The sequence below is a fragment of the Amaranthus tricolor genome, chromosome 10, assembly GCF_026212465.1.
Source record: "Amaranthus tricolor cultivar Red isolate AtriRed21 chromosome 10, ASM2621246v1, whole genome shotgun sequence".
Taxonomy (NCBI): Eukaryota; Viridiplantae; Streptophyta; class Magnoliopsida; order Caryophyllales; family Amaranthaceae; genus Amaranthus; species Amaranthus tricolor.
Genome location: NC_080056.1, coordinates 19,805,227 through 19,818,751, shown reverse-complemented (window position 1 = coordinate 19,818,751; position 13,525 = coordinate 19,805,227). Strand labels below are relative to the sequence as shown.

At 36.9% G+C, this 13,525-nt stretch overlaps 1 protein-coding gene across 1 annotated transcript in view; it reads right to left on the bottom strand.

Moving 5' to 3' along the window:
* Window positions 1–2,043: 2,043 nt before the first annotated feature.
* The window catches only part of LOC130825383 (chloride conductance regulatory protein ICln), a 12,080-nt gene continuing 598 nt past the window's right edge, over window positions 2,044–13,525 (bottom strand). Inside the window, exons 3-7 of the mRNA XM_057690585.1 lie at window positions 10,788–10,905; window positions 10,636–10,695; window positions 10,484–10,546; window positions 10,311–10,399; window positions 2,044–2,306 (exon numbers count right to left, since the gene is read on the bottom strand). Coding sequence (XP_057546568.1) covers window positions 2,229–2,306; window positions 10,311–10,399; window positions 10,484–10,546; window positions 10,636–10,695; window positions 10,788–10,905 — 408 coding nt within the window. The 3' untranslated portion in view covers window positions 2,044–2,228. The remainder of the gene's footprint in view (window positions 2,307–10,310; window positions 10,400–10,483; window positions 10,547–10,635; window positions 10,696–10,787; window positions 10,906–13,525) is intronic.

Here is a 13,525-nt window from a genome sequence, read left to right as displayed (position 1 = left end):
GACCTCCTCTAAATGTATCCCTTTCAATGGATTATGTCAATAAAAAATTTTTTTACTTAACCTCTTGTTTCCAAAACTTGCGATGTTTATTGCACAACTTAGTCTCCGCACGCTTTGGTTATAAACGCTTTCCGATAGATTGTCATCAAAACTGTGCAAAAAAGATATTAGCTTTTAGTTTTTCTACTTGTTTTATATGTGTTTTCTTTTTTGGAAAGACCCCTTTTTAAATATATTTGGAAAATCATTTAAAAGTAGAAAAAGTATCTGAAATGGATATTACACTTGATTTTGGGATTGGCAGAATCATGTCATCATTTGATTTTCACTCACTTTGTGGATTTTACACTATTATATTTCAAAGTTCTTCATTAAATCTGTTGTATCGCTTATCAATATATATTAATTCATGTTTACAATTTCAGACTAACTCTTAGTTTCGATGCCCAAGATAATATTGGAACTATAAATCTCATAGCCTTTAGCGACACCAATGCACAGCTTTTTGGAAAAACAATCGATGACCTATATGCTCCTAAAACTTATGTAAGTCACTACATCAGTAAAATCTGACTTAAACTAACACTATATTCTCATTGAGCTATCTTTTTACAACAAAACCAGATAACCTCTTATGAAGAAATCGCGGAAGCACGTAGAGCTAAGCCTATATACATTGAACTTGGACTAACTACAGCTTTAGCAAAGAACGGAGTTCTCAAATGGATGTTAACGTCAATTTCGCTTGAGCCAGTGATTGCAAAAGAACCAAAAAAACAAAAAAATATTGCTGACAAAAAGTCCTTCATCAAAAGTCGTAGCATTAGATGGAAAGAAAATACCCCAAAGAAAAGGTGAGAGCTCAATGTGCTATCCACTCCGTCTTCAATCATCACTCCACTTAACTCCCAACTACCAAACTATGAGTCGGTATTACCTGATGTATCTAAAGTTAGGGTTAAAGTGCATCGCAGCTTAGATATTTCTCATGTCGAATCTTCACCCACCTGACTTCAGCTCGTAAAATTCTTCACTACCTGTTGCAAAATATGATGCCTATTTTATTTAGACTTTTAAGCAAATGCTCCGCGTATGAACATTGCATTTTGAACACTCTATTTTGGCCATATTTGCTACAATTTGCTTATTAATATGTCAACACACATACATTCGGTTGTATGTTAACATAACTTGCTTATCAATTCCATGTGTTTTGTCTTTAGCAATGGATATTGATTTAGGTACGTTATTTTCTTGTTTAATTATGCCTAGCGGATTGTTGAACTAATATATTGGTAAAACTAAAATTAAGCACACTATTATCATCAAATCGATAGTGTAACTTGGGAACCACATGTGTAACACGCAGCCCCACAACTAGTAGTTTCTAGATGTATCTAGTTTAACATATATAAATGATCAAAATAACACATTAGTTCGCGTAAAAAGTCAAATGTAGCAAGTATAGTATAACGGAGGAAGTAAGTATAATACTCCCTCTCTTTTTCAAATGTTCCATTTGCTTTGAACACTACCAATGCACCAATGCTACTCTTAATATTTCTAACTGTGTATAATTAAAAATTATGAAAACTAATTTTAATAAACCTTACGTTGCGACGAATCAAATAAGATCTCATTTGACTATGTTTTAACTTACGGATTAAAAGTAAATACAAATTAAGAGTGAATGATAAATAATGTCCAAAAACCAAATGGCACGTTCAAATAGAAAGGGAGGCAATATGATATATAAAAATTCAACTATAGTTAAACAAAAAGTCCCAATTCTTTGATTATACAAAGGTCTTTTTCTATTTTTCGCTTAAGGCCCAAAAATTATTAGAAACGATTAAACATTATCAGCAACTTCACAAAATATAAAAGACTCAAGTGCCAAGGTTTAATAATTATTCAAATATTTATAACTCAGCCAAAAAAAACTTTAGCTCCAAATATATTAACGCAAAACCTGAGACGATGCATGGGAGAAGGACCATAACAGAAAGCGCAAAACTTTACACGACCGCCTCAAGCCTCCAATTGAGAGTTAACCAGATCTTTAATTGAGAGTTAACCACACAGCTTGATGACCTCTTTTCCAGAGGATCCTTACATTACACAATCACAATCAACTAACAAAACAACAACTCTTAACTAAGTATAGAAAGATCAAAATCGCGTAAGGGTCATTAAGATATCCAACAAATATTTGCATCTCAACTAAATCAATGAGGGTTGTCATTTTTATCATCTTCGTGGTCCATTTCTTCTGCATCTTCAAACCGCTGGTCATTGATTTGCAACTGAAACACAGAGACAACATTAGGAGCTAAATTTATAATTCAAACAAGACGGATAGGGAAAAGAAATTCAAGTTGATATATAACAAAGCCAATGCATAATGATGTTTAAACACGTGAATGGTCTAGTGCTAGGCAGACAAAAGAGGACAAATGTTAAAAAAGCACAAATCATGCATATGATTGTATGGTCTGATCATAGCGCAAAAAACAAGACCGCTTCATATCGTATCGGCCATATCGTAAGGTTCCCAAATTTATTGAACCTGTACTATCCGCATCGTAAAGGTGTAAATAAATGCAATTTAAGGCTGTTCCAAGCGATATTTCATGGTTTAGGTTGATATTAGGCGGTATAGCAAACGCATCATCTTCGTTACCGCATCACCGTGTCCGTTACCGCAAGGACCATTACCACATTTTTACACTATGGTTCTGATATAAGGAAGCTAAAAACCCTGAAAAAACACATCACAACTAACATGGCAACATACCAAAAACCTGATGAGTTACAAAAGGCTTGATTAGATGTTGAGTATTCTGAGTCTGATAGCTAATTAGGTCTACGAACCAGAACTAATTTTTCCTCCTCAGACGTCTGAGCTCAGGTCAAGTAACCAACTGAACTCGGTTATTATTAAACAGTACATGATGGTCAATCAGGTATCTAGAGATGCCCAGGCCTCAACCTTTCCACCTATTGAAGCTGCTCCCCCAAGTCACCGCCCTCGTAAACACTGGATGAGAATTGATCGAGGAACAAACCCCTGACAGACGCGTGAGCAACACACTTGAAGCATTTTCAAGTGGCCAATTGAATGTACATCTTTTGAACTTATCATAAGGCGATAGCCATGATCTCAAGTTCTCAACTAAGTGAGCGTCAACGTATTTTTTCAACTTAAAAGTGAAAGAACAGAATCTGCAAATCTTAATCACACGATAAAAGCCTAAACATCAGCTCTGACTACTAATGTAGTTAGTACTGTGTAACACCCACGGTTCCGAGAGTCCTTAAGACCTACCAAAGGAGGAAGATAAGGGAGGGGTTGGCGGTTTAGTTTGGGATTTAAATGAATATTTGTAATAATGTTTCTGTTTTGAGTTTATTTTTTGTATGCTAAGGTGTCATTTTATTTTAGTTGTTTGGCTTAGGTGGCATTAATGAATACCTATATAAGGCCATCTTGTAATTGACTTGGGTTTTATCCATCTATTGAATAAGAATTGATTGGGAAAGAGTTTTCTCAGCACTCGAAGCTGAGACGGAGTTTGCGCAGCACTCGAAGCTGTGCCTACAGTCACTGTGTCTTTGTTAATTCTTTGCGTACTCGGATCTAAGAGGCAGGATGTGTCTCAATAGGTATTAGAGCGGTTCTTTTCGCCATGGTGATGGGAAATTCGAATGAGCAAGATAGGATGGAGAAGACAGAACACGAAATTGGGAGATTGTCGGCAGCAATCGAACAAATAACCAAAAAACAAGACAAGACTGACCAAGTCTTGGCAGGCCTTATTGGATGGGCAGGCAAAAATCATGGAAATGGGGTCAAAATCAGGAGAAAATCACAGGAGGCAGCCACATTCACGTAATCCGGAACAAGAAGAAACGAATCTTGAATGGGTTTGTCGAAAGGAATGTGATGATAAACGTGTGCATTGTGATGATAGGGGTGTGCATTGTGATGGGGGTGTCATGAAGAGTCAAATTGGAAGGCAAGAAGATTGGAGTTACCATCTTTCAAGGGGCAAGATGTTGATGATTGGATTTTAAAGGCGGAAAAGTATTTTCGTATTATCAACTTAGCGAAAAACAGAAAATGGAGGTTTCGGTGGTATGTTTGGAAGGTGAAGCCATGATGTGGTATAAATATGCAAATCAAAGATTTCCTGAGAGGCGTTGGGAGGATTTAAAGAACCAGATTTTCGAGCGATTCCGTCTATTCGAAGATGGGGATTTGTATGAACAATGGATGTTGGTGGAGCAAACAAATAGTGAGGCCGATTATCAAAGGGAATTTGTTACAAGAGTCAATTATGTGAATATGGTGGATGCACCAGTGTTGATTGGAGCTTTCTTGAGGGGATTGTGTGAAGAGGTGAAGATAGAATTGAAGCTTATAGGACCTACAATGCTGGATCAAGCCATGGATTGGGCCTAGCAAATTGACCGGAAGTTGGAATGTCAATCTTGGTTGGGGAGAAGGCAGGGACAGCAGCGGAATTACCCTCTCACCATCTACAAAAATCAGACTATGCCAAAATACCCAAGTCAGCCCCAATTTAACCCAAATTCCCATTCTGGCGACAAAACCCTAACCCTAACTCTAAATCCCAAATTAGTTCTAACCCCCAATTTTCCAGATATAATAATCAAACCCACCCAAACCTAAACCCTAATTGGCAATCGTATAACCCAAACCCACTCAGAAACCGGTACCCTCAGGCGTGTTCTGCCGGCAGTTCAGTGGGGAAGGAACGACGCTTGACTAATGCGAACACAGTGAGAGGAGGGCCAAGGGACTTTGCTTCAAATGTGACGAAAAGCGTTCCGTCAACCACATGTGCAGCCGCAAGGAGATGTCGGTACTTACTGGAGAGGCAGAGGAGGAACCCACAGCTAGGGAAGGGCTGTTTGTTGAGAAATTAGTGGAGCAGCAGGAGGAGATTGAGCCAATGGGCATTTCTTTAAATTCGGTGGTCGGGATTACTAATCCAAAGTCTATGAAGTTGTTGAGCACGATTGGTTCAATGGAATTGATTGTTATGATTGACCAAGGGGCTACTAATAATTTCATTTCCATTCAAGCCGTTAAAAAATTGGGCCTCAATTGTGAAGAGACTGAAAATTTTGGGGTTATGCTTGGAAATGGAGAGGAAATAGTAGGACAGGGAGTGTGTAGACAAGTGGAATTGCATCTTCAAGAATTAACCATTGTGCAAGATTACTTTGCTTTGGAATTGGGTAATTCAGATTTAATACTTGGTGTTCAATGGTTAGAAACTTTGGGTCCCGTAACGACTAATAGGAAGACTCAAACAATGCAATTCACATGGCAAGGTCGGAATGTGATATTATTGGGAGATCCTTCATTAAAGAGGTCAAAAATTTCGTTAAAGGCCATGCTCAAAGTCGTGAATAAAGGGGGAGCATATTAGTAGAGTTGAATGGGGTTGAGGGGTGTTTAAAGAAAGCAGAGGTGCTGGCAAATTTGAAGGGTCTCTTTGATAGTTATGAAGATATATTTCAACCCATAACACAGTTAACTCCTCAAAGGGTACAAGATCATTCAATTACTCTTAAAAAGGCAAGGATCCCATTAATGTTAGGCCTTACTGTTACCCTCACAGTCAGAAAAATGAGATTGAAAGGCTAGTTCAAGATATGCTTAAGGTGGGTATCATACAACCTTCGATTAGTCCGTTCTCCAATCCGGTTATCTTAGTAATGAAGAAGGATGGTTCTTGGAGATTATGTGTTGATTATAGAGCCTTGAACAAGGTTACCGTTCCCGACAAATATCATATTCCCATGATTGACGAGCTAATTGACGAGTTGTATGGGGCCACCGTGTTCACGAAACTAGATCTTAAGTCGGGCTATCATCAAATCTGGATGAAGACACAAGATGTGCATAAAACGGCTTTTAGGACTCATGAAGGCCATTATGAATTTCTTGTCATGCCTTTCGGTTTGACAAATGATCCGTCTACTTTTCAAGCATTGATGCACGAGGTATTTCGTCCTTATTTGAGAAAATTTGTATTGGTTTTCTTCGATGATATCCTCATTTATAGCAAGAATCGTGAGGAGCACCCAAAACATGTAGCTCAAGTGTTTCAATGTCTTCGCAAGCACTCTTTGGTAGTTAATGGGGGCGTGAATTTGGGGTTGATAAGGTAGCCTGCTTGGGACATGCTATATCCGCAGCTGGGGTTTCGGTCGATGAGGAGAGGATATCCGCTATGATCACTTGGCCATCTCCAAAGAATTTAAAGGAGCTAAGAGGTTTCCTTGGGTTGACGGGATACTATCGAAGGTTCGTTAACGGGTATGCACAATTGACAAAAATCCTAACCAACCAACTTTGAAAGGGCATTTCAATATTTGAAGATAGTGATGACTAAGGTTCCCGTGCTTGCTATGCCGAATTTTGAGAAGAAGTTCGTAGTTGAGACCGACGCTTCCCAACATGGTTTGGGGGCTGTTTTGATGCAAGAACGACATCCCATTGCATATTATAGTAAAACTTTGGGGATCCAGGCTCGAAATAAATCCATTTATGAAAAGGAACTTATGGCTATAGTGTTTGCCATCTTGAAATGGAAGCACTACCTTTTGGGACGCCGATTCAAGGTGAAAACAAACCAACGAAGCTTCAAGCACTTATTGGAACAAAGAGAGGTGCACGGGGATTATCAGAAATGGATGATGAAGCTAATGGGTTTTGATTTTTCGATCAAGTACAATCCAGGGCATTGGCGGACCCAATGTAGGTGGTGGGGCTGCATATGCAACCCCATGAAAAATAATTTCAAGAAGTAATGCTTAGGTCTCGAACCCAAGAGCTTTTGGTAAATATGGATACTTTAGTACCACTAGGCTACAACACTCACATTTAGTAATTTTTTATTTTAACCTTTTTACTACTAATACTTTATGAGAGCAATTACAATTACTGACTATTAAAGGAAGGAAATTATTGACTATTTAGTTTCCCTATAATATTTAATATTTCGACTCTGCTTCTTCGAATCTTCCTCCCCTGACCTCCTATCTGTTTCCCATTGCCACCTAGCGCACTGTTGCCGCCTAGGTGAACGTCCATGAACCACCAGTCCATTGCATCTACACGTCAACTGTCTGCTTTTGGTAAAATTTTATGATAACATCAATTTTATGTGTGTAAATTAAATTTATGAGTATTTTTAATTTGGTTTCAATTTTATATTGCCTAGAATAATGATAAAACGAATTTTTTTTTTTGTATAATTTGGGTATTTTTTTGTTTTAAATGTTTATGAATTAAAATTTTAATTTGCTTTAAATTATGATAATTTCAATTTTATTTACTTGTTAATGAGAATCAAGACGCTTTTGTTAAGCTCGCAACCTCATGTTTCAAATCCTAGGTCCACCACTGATCCGGGGTCAAATAGCTTGGTGGCGAATGCTTTGTCCAGGGTCACTTAACGTTATATGGAGTTGGGAGCATTTTTGAGTTCACATGGGATAGATTTTGGACATGCTTCAAGAAGAGGTTAAAAAAGATGTGTCTTTGGTTCGTATCCGGGCAGCCGTCGAGAAAGGTGAACAAATCCCCACGGGGTTCTCAATTTCAAATAATGTGTTGTTATACAAGGGAAGAAATGTTCTAGCAAAATCTTCTCCCTTTATTGTGGTCTTGTTGCGGGAATATCACGACTCTCCTTTGGGAGGACACGCCGGGGAATTAAAGACTTGCCTTTGTATGGCAGGAGAATGGTATTGGGAAGGGATGCGGAATCAAGTCATAAGATACGTTCGAGAATGCCAAGTTTGTCAACAAGCCAAGAGTACGAATCAAAGTTCGGCGAGACTCTTACAAAATCTACCAACTCCTTCCCAAGTTTAGGAACATGTCACTATGGATTTCATCGAGGTATTACCCAAATCTGACGGGGTTGATACCATATTAGTAGCGATTGATCGGTTGACTAAGTTTGGCCACTTTATCGCTCTCAAGCATCCTTTTACGGCTCTCAATGTAGTGGCAAAATTTGTAAAAGAAATGGTGCGCTTGCATTTTCCTACTACTATTGTTTCTGATCGTAATAAAGTCTTTATGAGTGTTTTTTGGAGGGAGATGTTCAGGTTACAACAAACTCAATTATTACGGAGCACAGCTTATCACCCACAAACCAATGGGCAGACCGAAATTGTAAACAAAATGGTGGAAACGAACTTGCGTTGTTCTGTGAATGGTCAACCAAAGCATTGGTGCGATGGCTACATTGGGCAGAATTTTGTTATAACACTTCTCCAAATCTCTCCATCAAGATAACTCCCTTTCAAGCGTTGTATGAATGAGTTCCACCTCATGTGGTACGAGTAGGATATCAATAAATCCCTGTGCATTCTTTAGGCTAATTATTACAAGAGCGAGATGCGATTTTAGATGATTTCCAATTTAATATGGCTAAAGCTCAGCAGAGGATGAAATTTTATGCCGACAAGAAGAGGCGGGAAGTCGTTTTTGAGGTGAGAAATTATGTATTTGAAGATGCGACCCCATCGTCAAAAGAGTTTGGCTAGCCGAATGAATGAAAAACTAGGACCTCGGTTTTATGGACCATATAAAATTCTCTAAAGGGTGGGACAGGTAGCGTATCAATTAGAGCTTCCGAAAGATTGTCATTTGCATCCGGTTTTCCATGTCTCACAGCTCAAACGAGTCGAGGGAGTCACACAAGCTACTGCAGTTGGCCTTCCTTTGACAGCCGACTTAGAAGAGGTGTTGCAACCATTAAGACATTTTGCAGGTTCGCCAATTATCATCCAAGCCAAGGGAGATATTGGTCTTATGGGATTGTCGTGATGAAACAGAAGCGACATGGGAAGATGCTACCAAATTCTTTGCCACATTTCCTAATGCTCACCTTGAGGACAAGGTGCTTAATTTGGCCGGGAGTATAGTAACACCCACGGTTCAAAGGGTCCTTAAGACCTACTAATGGAGGAAGAAAAGGGAGGGTTGGCGGTTTAGTTTGGGATTTAAATGAATATTTATAATAATGTTTCTGTTTTGAGTTTATTTTTTATATGCTTAGGTGTCATTTTATTTTAGTTGTTTGGCTAAGGTGGCATTAGTGAATACCTATATAAGGCCATCTTGTAATTGACTTAGGTTTTATCCATCTATTGAATAAGAATTGATTGGGAAGGAGTTTTCTCAGCACTCGAAATTGAGAGGGAGTTTACACAGCACTTGAAGTTGTGCCTACAATCACTGTGTTCTTTGCGTACTCGGATCTAAGACGCAGGAGGTGTCTCATACTAACTACTACATTATCGACTAATAACCCACTGAAGCACAGCCCTATGCTCATGACACCAAATAACTTACTAGACTATAACTGAACTTCTTAGAAAGTATAACCCTTGTCTTAACTTCATAGTTTTGAACAAATTTATTTGTAGATAAGAAGAACATGGTCTAAAGTGACCATCTAAATCGCAATTCAGAAGGGGAAAAGCTAAACACCAACCTCTTATTAACAGGCTGCCTACCTGCCTGCGTACAAGGCTACAACTGATGCATAGAGAAAGATATAAATTTATGAAGATGGCAGCAAAATATTGACAATGCTATTACTTTAATGGCTGGTTTGGTAATAAGAAAATCTCTTGACAAGTTCAATAGTAATGCTTACTTTACATAAGTCACCTCATTTTCTTCACAAAATTTATTCTAATGCATAACCATTTAGAGATTTTTTATTAGGTGGTAATGGAAATTTGTGAAGAAAAAACATTTTTATGATCATAGTTTCATTACCATGAGAAGTACATGCTACATTTAATGCAAATTTACACAACAATTCAATCTCGTTATTAGGTAAGGTCTCTTTCATTTCAAAAAGAATTAATAAAAATTCTTCATGGGTAAGGTCATGTTATATCCAAGGATCAAATTATATTAAATAATCAGTTGTACCTTCACATCTCTCAGCTCTCAATACAAGAACATAGTTGAATTCGAAAAATTATTTCTAGCATCATGTATCATAGTTAAATCAAACAGCCTTCTAAAGTACTCCCTCTAAAGTAATTTCACACATGTTCAATGAAATTATTTATTTGTAGTTAGTGAATAAGACAAACACAAGTGCGTGTAAGAAATATCGACAATATATAGCTAAAAAAATGTACTCTTAAAGCTTCTCTGACCATAAGGTCAGTGATGTTCAAGGTCTCTAATTTAAATATAGATTACACAACTAAGTGTCAACAAATGAATATCATACCTCAAGTACACTATGTGCCAAGTCATGTTCACCATTTGAATGACCAATGAAATTAATGTGACTCCCACTCCAGTTAGAAGCATCATCCTCTGAAGTACAAAAGATATCATTAGATCAATCTAACCTTATAGTAACTAAATTGTAGAAATAAATAAATCACATTTGACTACTACCTAAAGCCTCAGCAGTCAACTGGTCAGCACTAAAAATCCAATTGTGCTCCTCTTCATCTTCATCTGGGTGATGAATATAAATATATAATCAAGCTAAAAAAACAAGAATGATGAAAAAAAATAGTTTTAATTTGCATTAAAAAGTAATTCACCTAGCATTGGTTCAGGATTCAACTCTGCACATTCACAGAACACCTCAAACAAAGTCTCCACTGTCAAACATAAAAGATATAGATACGTTGAAAGACTAGAATAGCTAGGAGGATGGAATGAAAAAAATGATATCATAATAAAGAGAACATACATTCACTAGGATCAGATGGAACAAGCCTCACTTCTTTGATCTTTGAAATTACAGACGACAAATCAACTGTTTGTTGTTGCTCTTCATCTTCATCATCTTCATCATCTTCGGTTTCAATCTACAGTCAATATTGACAATCACCACTCAAACTATCAACCACCCACCTCAAAACATCATTCAAGGACAAAATCAACAGCCCCTAAGCAAAAGTGCCGAATAATAATTTGACAGTTTTACCACATTGTATCCCTACCTCACCAAGAATATAGTTTGATTCAAAAAGGAACTGAAAATAAGTGCCCAAAACACCAAAACACTCAAACAGTATCCCAAATTATAACCTCTGAAAACATAAGAATTAACTCGCATGCCTCAAAATTTCATGCTTGAACATATTAATTCGGTTTACTACTGGCCTTATCACAAAAGTGGACAACATCTTTTGTTTACAACATTCATAATTGACCCTTTAAAGACCACTATGAATATTATTTCCAGACTGAATAAGTTCACCTCAATTCAGTAAACATTTGCCAATTGCACCACTCTTACTCTCACACTTATGTTTTGATTACTTAATAAGTTAGTAAATTTCAGTTTATGTTTGCTCATTACACCATTACTTTCACTTTCACATTTGTACAGCTTTACAAGTTAAGTTCAGTTGAGTTCACATTATCCATCATTATTTGACTCAAACATGTGAGCTTTTTGAGTCAAATGATAGTATTCCAAATGGACAAATGGAGTGCTTAATAAGTTCACCTTACATCTACCCATCACTTTGACTTGCACATTTTGACAACTTATTTAGTTCTAAGAGACTAATATGTTTCACTCCAATCAGGTCCGGCCCTATGGAGGAGCCCAGGGACCACAAGTTAGAAAACCTTCCAAAGCCTTATTGCCCTGATTCCCAAACAATTATTGTACTTGAAAACTGAAAATTCATGTATTAATGCTTGAAGGAATTGTGGGAAACCTTCGCCTCTTTGCTGCACTTACATAACTTTTAATGAATTGTGGGAAACTGTATCATAGGAAACCTTCCAAACAATCAAAAGTTGCATGTACTTGAAATGGTACTATTGGAAACCTTCCAAACAATTATTGTATTTGAAGAAATCAATAATCATTAATCAAGGCAAGTAATAATTTTCTTCTCAATTCTCATATTTCAGGATGCTTAAGAAACATTAAACAAAGAAGCAAACATAGTATTACCAATTGGCAATTACTGAGTTACCAATGCCATACATGGCCTGAACGCTAAACACACGTGAAGGCAATCTGGGGCCTCTCTTCGCCTCTTTTGCCGCCAATCGCTAGCTACCCACCCCAGCCAAGAGCCGCCAACCAATTGATAAAGGTAATTGATTACTGGTTACCCTTTTTATTTTTTATTTTATTTTATTACGGATTACCCTTATTTCTTTTTTCTATTTATACTTACACAAATACTAGAATTAATACAATACTATTATAATTAGATTATTATCATTAATTTTTAATTTATGGTTATATCACTATTTAAAATTTGACCTGTACATTCGTTGAAGTAATTTTTATGAATGATTGATAATTGATTCCTCTTTTAAAGAAAAATTTACTTTTAAAAATCCCACCTTTGGGTGATTTTGTTTTAAAATCTAACCTTTCGTTTATTTTTGAAAAATCCGACCTGTGCACCCTCCGTTAAGAACCCACCACAAAAATCACCAACCTGCAACTCTAACACCAACACCAGCCCTAAAGATGTAGCAAAATTGTCCACCCATACGCACCATACTCCCTCTCTCTCTTTTCTCTGCCACAATTCAACCCCATTCATCCAATGAAGATAATCACATTTCCATTGAAACCATAGCCACCCCGTTGATGTAGATTCAATTATGGTGGTGGGTGAGGTGATGGTTCCAGTGGGAGGGGGTGCTGGGGAATGAACGCTTGTTACATGGGAAGGTGGTGCGAGGTGAGCTATATATGGTGGTGGTAAAGGTGGTAGAGGAGGGAGTGCCGAAAAGTGTGGGGATTTCTATAGTATTATTTTTAATGGAACAAATACAAACATAACAAGTGGCAACTAAAAAATTTTCTTTTTTTTTGCTTGCAAAAACCAGCAATACCATGTTACATAAACTGGGAAGTGCTTTAAAAGAAAATAGGGTGCAAAGGTTGGATTTTTAAAAAATAAACGAAATGTGAGATTTTAAAAAGAAAACCCGTCAAAGGTGGGATTTTTAAAGATAAATTTACCTCTTTTAAATAGTAAAAGAGGATTATAAATTTACAGTTGTAAATATATTTGCATCAGCCGAGAAGAGTTTTTTGAAGTTGAAGATACTAAAAAATTAATTAAGATCTTCAATATCACAAGAACGTTTGAATGGTCTTGCAGTGTTATGTATTGAGAAAATTGTGACTGAATATCTTGATTTACACTTATTAGTGATTACATCGAAAACCTTGGTAGAAATATTTTTATTTTATTTTATATTATGTATTGATCCATACACTTTTTTCTATTACAACATTGAATATATAATTTTTTAATGTCTATATAATAGTTAGAGACCCATAAATATATTTCACCCTAGGCCCCAGCACTGACTCTAGTTTTATAAGTTCAACTTGTTCACCATTTCCTATCACACCCATTACTAACTAAGTTCTAGCAAGTTTAGTTGAGTTCTAATAAATTTATTTCAGTTCCAATAACCTGAAGAGAACAGGCCCTA